Source organism: Antedon bifida, chromosome 10 (assembly GCF_963402885.1).
Source record: "Antedon bifida chromosome 10, ecAntBifi1.1, whole genome shotgun sequence".
In the NCBI taxonomy this organism is placed as follows: Eukaryota; Metazoa; Echinodermata; class Crinoidea; order Comatulida; family Antedonidae; genus Antedon; species Antedon bifida.
This window is the reverse complement of record NC_136235.1, coordinates 6,716,164-6,732,841: the sequence shown is the minus strand read 5'-3', so window position 1 is coordinate 6,732,841 and position 16,678 is coordinate 6,716,164. Positions and strand designations below refer to the sequence as shown.

The 16,678-nt window shown below is 31.4% G+C and overlaps 3 protein-coding genes across 3 annotated transcripts in view; 2 read left to right on the top strand and 1 right to left on the bottom strand.

Annotated features, from left to right (window-relative positions):
- Positions 1-1,816, bottom strand: part of LOC144853604 (uncharacterized) — a 69,553-nt gene extending 67,737 nt beyond the window's left edge. Inside the window, exon 1 of the transcript XR_013614395.1 lies at positions 1,561-1,816. The gene's annotated coding sequence lies outside the window, so the exon portion shown is untranslated. The remainder of the gene's footprint in view (positions 1-1,560) is intronic.
- LOC144853631 (BLOC-1-related complex subunit 8-like) overlaps positions 1-16,678 on the top strand; it is a 224,095-nt gene that overhangs the window by 99,849 nt on the left and 107,568 nt on the right. The window lies entirely within an intron of this gene.
- LOC144854614 (hemicentin-2-like) lies at positions 5,661-6,900 on the top strand. The gene has a single exon (XM_078712549.1). The coding sequence runs from the start codon at positions 5,661-5,663 to the stop codon at positions 6,777-6,779; it is 1,119 nt and encodes a 372-aa protein (XP_078568675.1). The 3' UTR covers positions 6,780-6,900.

Below are 16,678 nucleotides of genomic sequence, written 5' to 3'. Positions count from 1 at the left end.
AAGAAAAAGAAAGAAAGAATGATACACTGAAGGTGATTTAGTGTGCGTTATAGAGGTTATCAGCTGATATTGGGTGATACAAAAATACACTCTTTTGGGTTTAATGGAAGAGTACATTTTTCTAGTTGGTTTTACTGGCGATTGTTATTCTTTTGTCTTGCATATATGCCTAAAGTTTAGTTTATTAAATTATTATACCATTTCTAGTACTCTATATTGCGTAAACTTGTACATGTTATTGACAAATAATTGAAGGAATGAAATAAGTGAATTTATTGATATCCATTTAACCAAATATTCTATTTAATTATATATTAATTATTTATTCTATATTATTATGATGGGAAATTGTGGAATACAGAAGATAATGTAAGCATATTCTTGATTGAATGTGTAATTTTTTCAGCTAACATCCTTCAGTTAAGTTAACCTTAAATGAACTATGCAAAATGTGTTTTGTTATACATTTGTGTTATATCACAGCTGAATCTTACATTTCCCTGTGTTAAATGCATTGAATTCTGCAGTTTAATTGTGGTTTGTATAGAATACCACGGAAGTCCTTGGCAAGCCCTTTATCAAGTGGAATTATAGGCCAGATGATTTCTACAGTACAAAATGATGACAGTAATAAATATTATATTACAGTTTCCAGTAATAAAACAGTGGATCAAACGCTGATTAACACAAACTAACCAACATTACCGACCAGCATTCTGCTTATCAACATTTACCATATAGTCAACATAGACCTACTGAACCAATCATCTACCAGGTAAATATCAATGTACTTTAGCAACCAAACATTGGACCTATCAGGAATCTACAAGCCATTAAACATAGCAGGCATATCATTATACATTACTACCATATCTTCAGTATAGACTATCAAACTTAAACTACATAATGTTAAGTGACAATATGACGTAAACACCACTTTTGTTCACATTACTATCAGCTTTCATGTCATCACCATAAAATCATCATATTATTTTCAGTATTATTACATTTGTGTTAATTTCAAATGTCATTACAATTTGATCAACTTCATCAGTAACATTTTTAAATCTTGTAAATTACTCTGTATTCCATATTACCTCCCTTTTTCATTAATCTTCTTATATTTTGCTATAGGCCTACTACAGTTACAAAAGAAGTTCAAAAAGTTAACACAAAGACGATATGCCTAAATAACTGCATCGTTAACCTTTTTGTTAACGTTGACTTACAGTTATTGAACAAAACCAACATGACATTTGTGTATTTACAAATAATTCTGCAAGAATGGGACAGTGGAAAACTGCTGAATACTATTGTAAGCCTATAGATCCCTCGTAACTACATAATGAAATGCAAAATTTGCCCTATTATAATACAAACAAATGTCATTGAAAGGGCATGTGGTTATAACGTGGACCTATAACAAGTCCATGGTTTATAGCAATGCATTACTATATGCCTATACTCTACTACCACATTTACAAACTATATTTTGCTTCATAGTTTGAATTCCGTAATAATATTTTCTTACTAATGAATACAAAATTATAAAATTCTAACCTGTTCACATATCGTTTTTAAAGCTTTACTTTGATGTATACGATTGTATTATGCTTCCTTTACAAACACTGTTCACCTGTTGATTGTATGCCGTTGACCATGAAATCTGGTTAACACACGATCAACTCGTAAGCTGCGCATTAGTACACTGACCATGCTAGGAAGCGGTAATAAGAAGGCACCAGCTTGTGATCACTGTTCACACTGCTGACTGGTTGAAAATAAAATGTAATTCATTATAGTAAATTGCTCATAAGCTCGAAGTAAAGTTGAAAACAATAGTATGATTGTAATTCTTGTCATCATGATATTAATATTTAATAACATATATTATAAATATGACCAACATTTCTGTTTGTGAGAATCTAATGTTTCCTATTGAACAGATTAGAAAATAGGTATAATATCTAACCATCTGATGGCTCTACTTTTCAGCAACAAAATATAAATATGAGCAATTCTTTCATTTATCCAATAAATAATACTATCAACAATAATTAAAGATATATTGTCACCCTGAAAAATGTGTTTGTTGTTGGATATGCCATTTAAACATAATAGTTATTCACTTTGACCAAACGAAAAAAAGATGTACCTGTAATTTTAAGCAAAAAATAGCTGCAAGCCAATGAATTTTTGGTTGAGAATTTAAAAGTTTATTTTGTCTTTATAAGTGAAAACATTTTTTCTCCACAGAAGAGATAACTTTCTTAAAATTACAATATGGCATATTCAAAGTCTGATTTTATTAATCGTAGTTTCTTAAGTGATCTTAATCATCAATTACGGCTTGCCCAACACAAGTTTCTCTTGGTTTTTCCTTTTGATTTTACTTTTTGGGACTTTGCCACTTTCAAAACTCAAAGAAATATATTACCATTTTTTAGGAAAGACACTTCTTTTTTAAGACTGCTTATTTAAAAAAATATTTGTAAATTAAAAGAAATGTTCTTTTTTATTGTTATTTTGTTTTGAAAGAAATAAATGTTAACTTGAATTGAATTAATCGAAAATAGTAGGACTAATAAGGCTTTTTTTTAGTGAAATTGTAATAAACAAGGCCAACAGCCATAAGTCGCGTGCTCTCAGAAAAAAATGAACTTTCAAAAAGTAATGTACTTTAAACTTTTCTGTACATCAAAACAGTTCAAAAAGTACAGAAAAGCGATAAAACGCATAGTGATACCGGACCGACAGACAGACCGACAGACCGACAAACCGACCGACCGACATAGTGAACTATTGAGTCGCGTCCACGCGACTAATAAATCTAACACAGGAACAAAGTTTTACCGCCACGACCAAGCTTCGAACTCAAGCTTTCTATTTCCATAGACGCTTCGACCATTAACTTGTACTAGTTTGTGAGTGAAAGGGATCGGAACCATCCTTCGTGTGTAACTATAGTTCTAGAGCTGTTTAAAATAAACATATGCTAATTCTAAAGCGTTACATCATAACATGTTATTCCTTCTTTCTAAGTGCTTTCATTATTTAATTGAATATTGCATGTAATTGAAATGAAACTAAAAATGATTAATTATTAATGTAGGCCTAAGAAAAGCGTGATGTTCCAAATAAACGTGAACTTTGCACAATAATGGGCATTACTATAAAGAAACTTTCATCTTAGGAAATGCCGGAGACTTGCTTGCAAAACCACAAGAACGAAATCAGTTAAAAAGCAATTTTAGGATTAGAATATAACATTTTTTAACTATATTAAAAAAAAAATACAGTAAGCAATACTTTCTTCACAATTTCAACTGCAAGTTGTTCCAAGGTCAGGTTAATCTTTTAATAGCCATTTAAACAGTGTGAAGAGGATACTTAATGATGTCATCGTTTCCAGTTTCTGCCGACAAATTGTCCATTTAACAATGTATAAGGTGATTGACCATATTAATAGGGCAACATGAAGGGATAAACTACTGTTGGTAATATCCAGACAGTGCTAGGTCACATAATATAAGTAAACTTACATATCCAGGCTCCAATACCCTGGTAAAACTAATAAAAAAACTCACAATCTCATATCAAAGGAATTTTAGCCCTAATGAAACAAAGCCCACTTAATCCACTTCTCCTCTTCCCATTAATTACAAATTAATGATGTTCCCAGGATGTGTGTTATAAACAATCGAAGTGGGATTTAATAATTACTGTGGCATAATATAAAAATAAAGTATTATTTGTAAATTTAATTATAATACGAAGCTGAAAATAAGGATATGCCTAAGATTTTGCCTATTTTTTGGATATAATACATTTGTAATTGTTAATGTGATTCAGAATTGATCAGCAAATTTGGAGTTGGGGTTTAGTGATACAGGGTACTAATAATAATAATAACTTTATTGTATCTCTTTTTTAATAGAGGCACAATCCACAAGGGATGTGCAACAAAATAATAAATTAATATAATAGTACACAAATAATAGTAAACACTTAATTGACTACAATATAAATGAAAGTACAAGTGATTAAAAAGGAAAAAAAAAACAAAAAACAATACTGAAATTAAAGTACAAATTAAAGTAAAAAGTACTGTATATTTAAATATGTAGTACACAAATCAATCATGTAATTTAAAAGTATTATAAATTTCATTGGAGCAATATGGGAGAATAGAGGGCGGAAGATACGAAAAATAATAGGATAGGTGGCATCAGATTCGAGAATGTTGAATGCTGATGTTGTTCACACTCACGAAATCAGACATAAGTTTTCAAAAAAATACTGACACTACAAAATCTAACGAATTAAAATGCTGAAAACAATATCTTGATACCATGTTTCCTTCCAGAGATATAAGTTTTTGGTCGTTACAATCAGTGTTTTGAGAAAAATGCTTTTAAAGCTAAAAGGAAATGACAAGTACAAATAAAATAAAAAAACAGGGCGTTTAAGTTTACGCCTTAGTAGAGGGTATTCTAATTGTTGCATTTCAAAGAAACTTCGCACCTTTGTTCATTCACTGTTGTTCTATTATAATGCTCACTTTTTATTAAAAACAACTCATGAGAACATTTTCAATTTAAGCATAACATGATTAATGGGCCAGCCATGTACAGTATATGGCCTTGTTTAACCAACTAACGACGAAAAATGTTAAAATTCCTACATTTTTGTCTAAAAATAAAAAAAAAAAACAAGGCAATGTAATTAAATACTGTTATTTAAACTATTTATTAAACTATTATTTTCCGTAAAAAAAAAAATCAGTCTTTCATTGTTTTTGGTTGTTTATACAAAACTACCTTCTTCCTCTTTCTATTTACCCATAAATAGAAATTATAAACATTGTAACATACAAAAAATAATAATTATATCAAGGGAAGGGCTAAAAAATAGTTAAAACTAATCAAGTTCAGCCCCTAAACATTGAAATATAAATAGTTATATAAATAAATTAGAGCTACCTTTCTAAAAAATTAAAACTTTCTCTCAAATATATAATTCTGTTTTATATAATTCTGTTTTTACTTTTTAGTCGCGTGCAACGCGACTCTACAGCTCAATATAATGTCGGTCGGTTGGTCGGTAAACACTAACTTGAGCACGCGACTGCAGCCATCTATATGGCCTTGTTTTTATATATAATTATTTTAGGCTGTAGGCCTACATCAAAACTACAAGACCTATTCTTTACCAAATTCAAACACCTAATGAATCCATTACATTCTGGAAGAAATTCAAATTAGGATTCCAATTATTCTCAACCACTTTTCGTTTTTGGGAAGATGGCCAAATTGTGAATCTTTGTGGTCACCAACTGAAAACAACATACTCTTTTTTGAAAATAACATAAACATAATATTACAACAACTGTTTCACTTCAGTTCGGTTTTAGGAATTTAAAACGTGGCATACTCATTTTAATTTTTTTTTTATTTTTAAGAAACTAGAATATAGGAACTAAGTCGCTAACTTCACATTCTGTTAGACGGAAGTTACACTTATTTTCGGAAACCAATCCCACTATTTTAATTCTTGGGGATAAACAGATAGAGACAATAATAAGAGATAACCACCAGGTATTTTAGTCTGAACTATAATTGAGATTAATGTTATACTGGTACAATAATATTGCAATGATTATGTTACTTCTTATGTTACTTCTTTTAGTACCATCAAGTACAGAAGTAGTTTTTATGAAGGAACCGGTGGACAGTGAAGTTTTTGCTGGAAAAACGACTGAACGTTTCGATTGTATTTTAAAATCATTGTCGCATTCAGATGTAAACGTTCGTTGGATTCACACTGATCGCATTGGAGTAAAACGGACGTATTCATTGGCAACGATAACACAAACCAGAGAAACTTACAAAATTGTTGGTAAAACGTCTGAGGGTGATTTTTCACTAAGAGTTTCAAACGCAACTGAAGCTGACGCTGGAGTCTTTCAATGTAGGGTACGTCAGAAAAATGGTGTTATTGCCTTATCAACTAAGGGAACTCTTACTGTTCTGTTTCCCCCAGCGGACGGATACCCACAATGCAGTTCTTCAAGATTACAGAATGGCAAGACAGAACTAAATTGTATTGTAAATTCAAAAGCATCAACAGTGAATTTGAACTGGACTAAACGAGGAGAGCCAACTTCATTAGGGCAAGATACACAAGTAAGAGAACTCTCGACAACTATAACACTTAACGATAACGACAACGGAGTTGTATTCCGATGTAGTATAAGTGGTGAATCCGTTGATAGTGACATGTTCTGTAATGTCACTCCAATGAGTCTACCACCTAGTGTAGCGTTTCGATCGGGACTGACAGAAACAAGTGCTGCCATAGGTGGTAGTGTTACCTTAAAGTGTGATAGTATTGGAAAACCGTACATATCAACATTACGTTGGTTTTACGGTGATCGTCCGATTGAAAGAACATCCGGGCGATTTAGATTATCGATGAATGATACAATGCTAGAAATTTCTGAAATGACCGAAAATGACCACGACAAACCTGTCACATGTGAGGCAAGTATTCCATCTGGATTAGCTACAAACATTACTCGATTTCTAAATATTTTCAAAGTCGTCACTTTTAAACCACAGACAATTTCACCAATTTCGTCAAATCAATTAAGTAGCCTGAATGGTTTGTTATTCCTGGCAGGATCAGGAATAGCAGTGATTTTTATTTTTATAATAATTGTTATTTGTATGTACTACCACAATAAAAACAGGTTAAATGTAGCTTCTACCATTGGCTGAAGAACAAAAATGAAAATGGATGGGGACATTGGTACTAACATCATTTTTAGGTTTTTTAAATGTAATGTTTGTTTGTATTGAATTGAAGAAAATAAACCATTGATAAGTTAAGTGGTCAGAAAGAAACAATTATAAAGTAATACCAATTAATTATTTCATAATCAATTTTTACATATAAAAATAATAATTCCATATAGTTTTTATTATTTTTCAACGATTGTGTTGTGTTGTTTTTTAAAATATAGAAACTTAACTTTCCAATATTGTATATATATTTTTTTAAATTGAAATATAAATAAAGTTAACTGAGTTGTATTTTGCACAAGTGATTGATCTATTGAGAGATCATACACTAAAGCTCCGTCTACACTATTAAACTAGTTTGACAAAAAGTGGTACTGATATGCCCAAATACGGTAGTGATATGACATCATCATGTCCATATTTGAGCACAAACATGTTTTTTGTCACATAAGTTTGATAGTATAGACAGAGATTAAGAAACAGTTGTATATTAATTATACAAATCATAGGCCTATTAAAACAAAGAACTATGTTGTATAAAGTTTCTACTAAACTAACCAAAATCCGAATAAACTAAACATTCCTCATTTAGTTAGTTCCTCGATTATTTCTATAATTAATTATTTTCAATCAATGTTTTGGAATATTCGATTACAGTGATATTAGAAATTCTTCACATTGAATATTAAATTAGGCTACTGCGAATGAGATTCAGATATTTTCTGTACAAAAAGGAACAAAACATTTCCGAAAATATTCACGAACTACGAAGAGCCGTGTTTTCACTTTTACTTACTAATATGAAAAAAAGAAAAACTGATTAAGCAATACTTTTTGATTTCCACAAAATTCCGCCAGTTTATTTTTAATTTTTATCAAATTTAAAAGTTAATGATAACACTGTTGAAATGGTCTCGGAATATGATATTTTATATATCGATTATCAATTATGCCAATAGATATCAATAAATTATAACTTACAATGGGATTCATAATTGTTGCAACATATTGTTTTGAAAAAAAAACTATAGTCACCGATTACTCTTCCATAGGAAACTGCGTTTATAAATTGTCGATGGAACTCTTTATATTATATTTGTTTATATAATTTAATTATACAAAGCGTAGGCCTACTCTCTGCATATTTGGAAATCTCAGTGCTAATGAAAAACAAAATGGAGACAACAAAGACAGAAAAATCTTCTTCATCTCAACAACAGTAGTAACCTAAATATATAAATATTGACTACAACAAGCACAGTCACTAGTTTGGTTTGTTGCTTTGAGGCTTAATGAGCTAACCAGGGAAGAATGTAATTTCACACTTCCCTGAGCTAACACAACATTTTTTCCCACCCCAGGCTCTGTTACTGCACTATGACCTCACCTATTACAAGCATAGCGCCCTCTATTTACCAAGATTGATACTGTATTTCGGCAATACTAAAACATGGCTCTGGATATTGGCAAACCCCTTAAGTTGACCGGATGCTGGCCAACTCGTACCCAAACCAACCCTTACCTTATACCAACTGGTACCAAACTTGGTTTGGTTGTTTTACATGGATGAATTATTTTGAAAAAATAATTCCTCCATGGTTATTAGGGACATTAAACACTTATTTGGAATACCATCGCACCGGTTAGGGATATACAATGTAAAAACAATAATATAAATAACGTAGAATAGCGCCCTCAAAATTACATCGCCAGTTTTCCAAATCAGTTGTGCTTTTTTTTGTATAAGTCTACATATAGGCCTATTATACTTGTAAAACCAATATACATAATAATGATTATTATATTCAACACAGCATTAAACGTGGGTCAGTCAGCCACTGATACACATAGCAAAGATAGTGTAGTAGGAAGATGTCACACTACGCCTAAAAATTATAGACCCGCTCGAGATAGGGCGCCTCTCACGACAAGTAGGGATAGACGATAATGAAACATGGGGATCGCAATGGCAAAGCATAAAAATTGTGTTTTCGGCAATACTTTGTAAAAAAAAATTCACAAACAACATCAAACTTCTAATTTTTTTGTTTTTTATTATAAATATAAATGTTTTTTTATAGATAATATATATTTTAAGATAAAAGTTAATGTGATGTTTTCATACTGTTCTTTGGATCTTTTAAATTGTCAATACATTTATTTGAGGTAATTGGAACACAAATTTGTATTCCAAAGCATAAATATATGATTAATTTGCACTTTCTATAAAGATAACATTACATTATATGTTAATTCGTATAAAATCTTTAATTTTACAATTATATTATTCTACTGTTATATAGCCTATTTCCTAACGTTCCGTATCCCTACTAGACATGCGAGGGATTTGAGTCCCAAAGTGTCTCGCGTTTATTTGCATTGATGGAATAGGAAGTGTGATATCTTCCTACTACACTATCTTTGACAGTAGGTACTCTTACGTAGCTCCTGATGGGTACTAGTAAGCCAAACTTTGGGTACGAGTTATAACGGATATGATTTAGGTTGCGTCTAGCGCCACCAACAGTTATTAAATGTTATGCCGAATTACAGTAGTCAATTTTGTCCAATAATGTTTTTAGTCACGTGCAAACGCGACTCTACAGTTCACTATTTCACTAACTCGAATTTGCGCACGCGACTGCAGCCATGTATATGGCCTTGTTCTAATTGTAAAGACGAGCATATGATAGGGATTTTTGATTAATACTAACGGTATAATTAGGTAATGGCCTACAGTGTGGAATTGATTTTGCGCATGTGTGTTAAGAACTGCATTTTGTAAATTTATAGGAACCCTTTGTAACTTTTAACTTTGGCCACATCGTCACATTAATATGTTATTAAACCATGACCGAGCTACAGTCCAGTGACGTCTACTTCATTCTTACCATATATAGCAATAACAAGATAGACCTACCATGAAAGACGGGGCCTACGACTTAAGTAGGCGTATCGTCACATATCCACCCCTACGCAACGCTACAAACGCACACAAATTATTTTGTTTTTTTACAAACGCAATCCAATAAAGACAGAATAAATAATAATACCGAATAATCTTTAAATGTGTTTTTTAACTGAACAGTTCCGATTATAAAACAAGATCGGAAACTGTCTTACAGTAAGTATTGGTTTTATATTATGGTATTGGGTGTGCTTATCAGATTGAAAACGATTTTCAATATTTTGCAGGTCAAGTATACTTTGGTCAAATACGATGCCATTGTACGATTCGCACGGCAATACAATTATTTATATTATAGTTTTGTCTATGAATCGGCCTTGTAATTTGATACCTGAAATATCTTTTAAATGCAAAATTAAATCGAAAAAACATATTTGAATAATTGTAATTGAATTATAGCACAATTATTTTGCATTTTTTACTGTGTATATATGGCAAGAATACATAGGTTGGTATTGTAATTTGCTTTTGTTCGCTAGATCAATATACAAGTTTATTAGTTCAGTATAGGTTGTATTTATTATAGGCCTACGTTAAAATAATTGTTATTAACATACTGAAAGGAAATATTAAAATAAAGTCGAGTCGAGTCGAGTGGTCGAGCGGTGAAGGCAGGGGCGCCGCGAATAATGAGAAATCAAATTGGCAATGGTTCAATCCTCACCTCGACCATTACTCAGGTGTTCTACCATGGTAGGACAAGAGTCTAGTCGGAAATGGACTGGAGGTTTTAGGTAACCCTTGTGTGCTGGTCAATATTGGCCCACTGGGGTTGCCGGGGTTGAGGACCTAATCAGAATTTCCTCATAATATGAGGATAAATTATTTTAACAAACAAACGATAAGATATTTGCCTATAAAGTACATGCGTGACGTGGACAAATTCATTTGTACTATGTGTTTGACTCATCGGCAGATAAATACACACCTGATTAACATTCTGTAAAGATAAAAACAACCGGAAATCAACTCCGAATAAAGGTAAGATTTACATTGTACAGTTAAATCTACTTTGCCATCGAACCATATTATTTTGAAATATTTTGTGCACAGTAATTTCAGAGTGTAGTAGTCGGAAGTGACACAAGGATTTTCGGAAACCAATTCCGCTATTGACACTGCTGCTGATAAACAGTACAGCAAATTAAGAATCAGAGACAATAATTTGTCGGCGTGTTGACATTTATAATTTGAACCGTACTATTCTATATAAGAAATTGATATACTGGTATTACAATGGTTATTTTATTACTTATGGTGATGGTTCTTTTGGTACCATCAAGTACTGAAGTCATTTTTATAAAGGAACCGGTAGACAGTGAAGTTTTGGCCGGAAAAACGACTGAACGTTTCGATTGTATTTTAAAAGCATCTTCATTTTCGGGCTTAGATGTTTATTGGATTCATATTGATCACAATGAAAAAGAACGGGAGTATCGATTTGATGAAATAACGCAAAAAAGGGCAACTTACAAAATTGTTGGTAAAGCGCCTGACGGCGATTTTTCACTAATAGTTTCGAACGCAACTGAAGCCGACGCTGGGGTTTTTCAATGTAAGTTACGTCAGGACGATGGTGTTGTTGTCTATTCGACTAGAGGAACTCTTACTGTTCTGTTTCCCCCAGCTGACGGATACCCACAATGCAGTTCTTCAAGATTACAGAATGGTAAGACAGAACTAAATTGTATTGTAGATTCAAAAGCATCAAAAGTGAATATGAACTGGACTAAACGAGGAGAGTCAAAGGCATTAGGGCAAGATACACAAGTCAGAGAACTCTCGACAACTATAACACTTAACGATAACGACAACGGAGTTGTATTCCGATGTAGTATAAGTGGTGAATCCGTAGATAGTGAAATGTTCTGTAATGTCACTCCAATGAGTCAACCACCTAGTGTAGCGTTTCGATCGGGACTGACAGAAACAAGTGCTGCCATAGGTGGTAGTGTTACCTTAAAGTGTGATAGTATTGGAAAACCGTACATATCAACATTACGTTGGTTTTACGGTGATCGTCCAATTGAAACATCCGGGCGATTTAGATTATCGATGGGTAATACAATACTGGATATTTCTGAAATGACCGAAAATGACCACGACAAACCTGTCACATGTGAGGCAAGTATTCCATCTGGATTAGCTACAAACATTACTCGATTTCTAAATATTTTCAAAGTCGTCACTTTCAAGCCACAGACAATGTCACCAGCGTCAAATCATCAGTTAAGCAGCCAAAACAGTTTACTAATCCTAGTAATGTCAGGATTATCAGCGATTTTTATTTTATTGATAATTATTATTTGTATGTGCTACGAAAAAATTAACAGGTTAAAACAAGTAAAGACAGCGTATCCAATAAGCAATGGGCTTATTTTAAGGATGCAGACTGATTCACCGAGGAATTCCATAATAAATAGTCAGAGAAACTCGTTTGCTAAAGATTTCCCTATGGTGGACGAAGTGACTAAAGCCAGTACATTACCAGCCCAGCCCATCGGATTCCAGACGATGGTTTGTTACCAAGCAGGACCTGATTCCCCGGCTATATGTTATCCTATTTCATCTCATGTATCAACCCCTGTATCGGAAAAATCTTCCCATGTTACTAATCCATATTTCAAAAATGCACCTAAGCATAAGAAATCGGCTTCATTTTCTAATGGAAAACGACGTGATTCAAAATACAAACCTAATGAAAAAAACTCTGATGTTCAGTTTACTTCAATGCATTCTTTAAGCAATGTTTATGATAGTATACCGGCGGCAAAGAAACCGCTTGAACGTACTGGTTCGCTGTAGTAGTCCTATATATAGGCCTACTATATCTGCCATGTAGTAATAACGTATAATCTTGTTTTAAAATATAATTGTAATATATACTATAAATAAAATGTGTTTGTATTTGATTCACTTTTTTTTTTGTTATAAATGACAAAATGATTTTAGGGTAAAACAATCACCGTTTTGTTTTTAAGATGTCTGAAATTGATAGTAGTAAAATAGACAAAATTATTGTAAATAGATATAAAAAGTTTTAAACACAATTTTACAGTTATAAATATTGTTGTAAATTGTTACATATGTAAAAAAAATATATTTGTTATAAATGTTTAAATAAATGTTTGTTCTTAAATAAATATCAACATTTAAAGTAGTAGGTCTACTGTATATTTCATATTGTGTTATCTAAAAACGTTTATACACATGAGTCTAAACAATTTTAAAATAGAGAATACTCGCGCACATGTCGAACATGCTCAATATTCCACATGGTGAAAGTGACACACATAATATCTGGTTTGAACCACGTGACTTTGAATGTCACGAGCAAAATGACTTTACTAATCTTTAGGCCAACGATGAACTTACATAAGTTCATGGGTTAAGGCACTAAATTCTGTACCAGTTGCCATGATGGTGAACACAGAGTACATGGCTTTTGGAGACTTATCTCATCTTTATCTTTGTATTGAAACATAGAATTTCTCCTTCTGTTTATATTTTGGTCAAATAAGGATATCTGTCCTGACCTTGTGCATCGAAACAGAAGACAATAATATCAAAATTAAACAAATCACTACCGGTACCTTGATGGTAAAGTTCGAAACAATCTTTATTGTTTATTTATACAATTCTGTACTTTCTATTGGTCAACATAAAACAGAGCACCTTTTATTTACTTTAGGACATGCTGCTGCTATGGTTTAAAAAAAAATTACAATAGTGGTAACACAGATAATACTTTTAGTTTTGTTGACTGCGTCACCTGAAGAACAGTCGATCAGATTATTATTTTTTTCTTAAAGCTTTGTGTTAGTGACAATTATATTGTCCGTATTACGGTCTTGCTATAAAATAAAACACAATTGGATAAAAAGAATATGCAAAATAGAAGGTTCTATGAAATATATATATATTATAACATTATGTATTTTCCCTTGTTTTTTTTTGTTCTCTCTTTTTATTTTATTTATTTTGTTTATTTTTCTTTTTTTTAAACGTTTTTTTTATTTCAATACCCAACATGTTTTACCAGACTATATAAAACAGATTGGTGGTATTCGTTATTTATTATCTCATTAACAAAACTTGTTTTTAATAAAGAGAGAGAGAGAGAGCCAAAATAATAAAATCCCTTGCAATTTGTTATTAAAAATAAAACACCTCTAGGGGACTTAATGAGTAACATAATATTTGTTAAAACGATAAAGATGGATGGTGATTTGTTACTTTATTTTCTTTTATGGCCTTAATCACTACTTTTATTCATTTCATAAATATCATATTATATGATGATGATGAAGAAACCTATTTCTTAATCATAATATGAGCAATTCAATGTAATACATCATCCTTTTTACATTGATGATTGCATACTTTATAGAATAGTATCCTGTAGGTGTAACACATTATGTACCTCCAAATTATAAAGGTTTTGTGACAACACTTTGGTGACGATACTGCTTAATTTTTAAAATCGGACAATTCACAGAAGTGATGCAATCCTGTTGTGAAATTATTTTCCCTAATGTGGTCAGCTGGTGACAAACATATTTTTTTTTACATTTATGAAACACCGGAGGCTTCTAAAAAAACGTGTTTTTAGTTTGCGTATTACTTCTTGTATTGTGCAAGACAAATAGCTGTTAAAATGCTACTATTTTCTTTCAAAACATGTGTGTACATTTCATTGTTTTAATTAAAACATTTCATAATAAAGGTAGCGTTATATTGTAATACCGGTATTTGTTTTTTTTTAATTTTTAGTCTTTCGTGAAAACAACACACCTTTATTATTTCCTCTTTTTTTCATTATTATTAAGGGAGCGTTATATTGCAATACCAGTATTTGTTTATTTTTTATTTTTAGTCTTTCTTGGAAACAACACACCTTTATTATTTCCTCTTTTTTCATTATTTCAGGTAGAGATAATCTCATACAAATTGACACCATTAATAAAAAGGAATGTGTTAAAATGTATAGGTCTAATACCTAATTTATTGAAATTGTATTCCAATTATTGCAATTCGTAACACACAAAAATACATATTAAACACACGATTTTAAACAATGCTTTCAAATATATGTTTAAAAATATATAATTAAATAAAAAATAAAATAAAATTGCCTAATCAACGAAAAAAAATTTTTTTGTTATTTATTGAAACACAATATACAAAAACAAAGTAGGCCTAAAGAAAGATCATTCAATTAAGTTTATGTCAATAAAATAAAAAGTTTTTCTGTTACACGAGACCATTGATCTCTGCTTCGGTATTTGTTGTGTTGTTTTTTGTTATTATCTGACTTTAAGAAGAAAGAGGATAGTATAATATATACACAGTGAAAAAACACGTGGATTAAAAAACGTTTGAGCTTTAAAGCCGAGTGCATGAAGCCGGATTATTTAAATAACACATTAAATCGAGTAATGTGAAATGGCGATGCAATGTCTGGTATCGTAGATAGTTCTAGTTGTTTTCAATTGATATATTTGCTTGTTTAATAACAAAATTATCCATCATTTCAGCCATTATCCGCTTCACAAGCTGAACCCATCTTTTTCTCTCGTCTAGGGTATGTCAGCAAATGCTACAATGTTATTTTTCTATTTGGTTGTTGGTCTTCCATAACATTGTGTGCCTGCTTATAGGTTGTCAATAATATGTTGTTTCGGCAAGCTAAGCTTGGCATCCCTAAGCTTGAAGACAGGAGAGACTCACTTGCGATTAAATTCGGAAAAAAGCTTCTGACATCTGAAAGACATCGGCACTTCTTACCAGAATTCAATAATACTGGGGAAAAAATGAAACTACGTAACGCTGAAAACTTAAGGATTCCCAAATGCAAAACATCTCGCTACCAAAAAAGTACAATTCCATTCTTGGTTACCAAACTGAACGCCATAAAATAACAATAAACTATATAAATATACTTTTTAATGTATACCAGCTAAATAATAGACAATTGAAATATTTAACCACTTCTTTAATCTTGTGAAATTGTATATATATATTCAACAAAAATAATTATAACTATAATAATTTTACTATAAATTGCATATAATATTTTGATAATTAATAGTATATATTTGTATAAAATTTTATATTTGTAATATTTTTCTATTGTTTTTTGTGTTTTTTTTTTTAGGTGCTTCCGTTCATATGTAATTAAGATTGTTTACTTGCTTTTTTATTGTTTGTAAATCACAGGTTTGCCCGCTGGGATTGTTGTGATTTTTTTTTATACCGAATAAATAAAATAAATAAATAAATGTCCTTTGTCCACCTCCATCTTGAGTTTTAATTGATGCATTGAACCCTGGTTTGCACTGTAATCCACTTTACATTGTTTATTCTCAACAGGCATGTTTTAACTCATTTGTAATTAATTAATTTCTGTTCCTTTTCGTTTGGTCATTTCCCACGCCTCTTCCCAATAAGTAGTCATTATATGGTAAAAACAGTTAAGTATTCCAACCGGTAACAAACAACATCCAGATAATAGATTTTCACAAACAAAAGGATAGAATTAATAATTAAATAATAAATTCACGTTTCTGCTGAACAATGATTAAAGCGAGGTAAAACTTATTTTCTGTTCATGTATCAACAACGATTACTTTGTTAACATCCAAAGCCGATTCAATAAACCGATGAAAGGTGAAAGGTTAAATATAAGCTCTGCCAGGATACGCTCTTCCTATAGGCTTATAATGCCATTAATATACATAGTTATTTTAGGGTCATGATGTAGCCATTTTTGTGTAGAATTTAGTTAAACAACAAGATGTGTGTAATTATTCGTTTTGTGGGCGGATGTTTAGATTAAGAGTAAATAATAACAAAACATATTTTAAAACTACAAAGAAAACAAATAATATGACGAGAACGATTATTA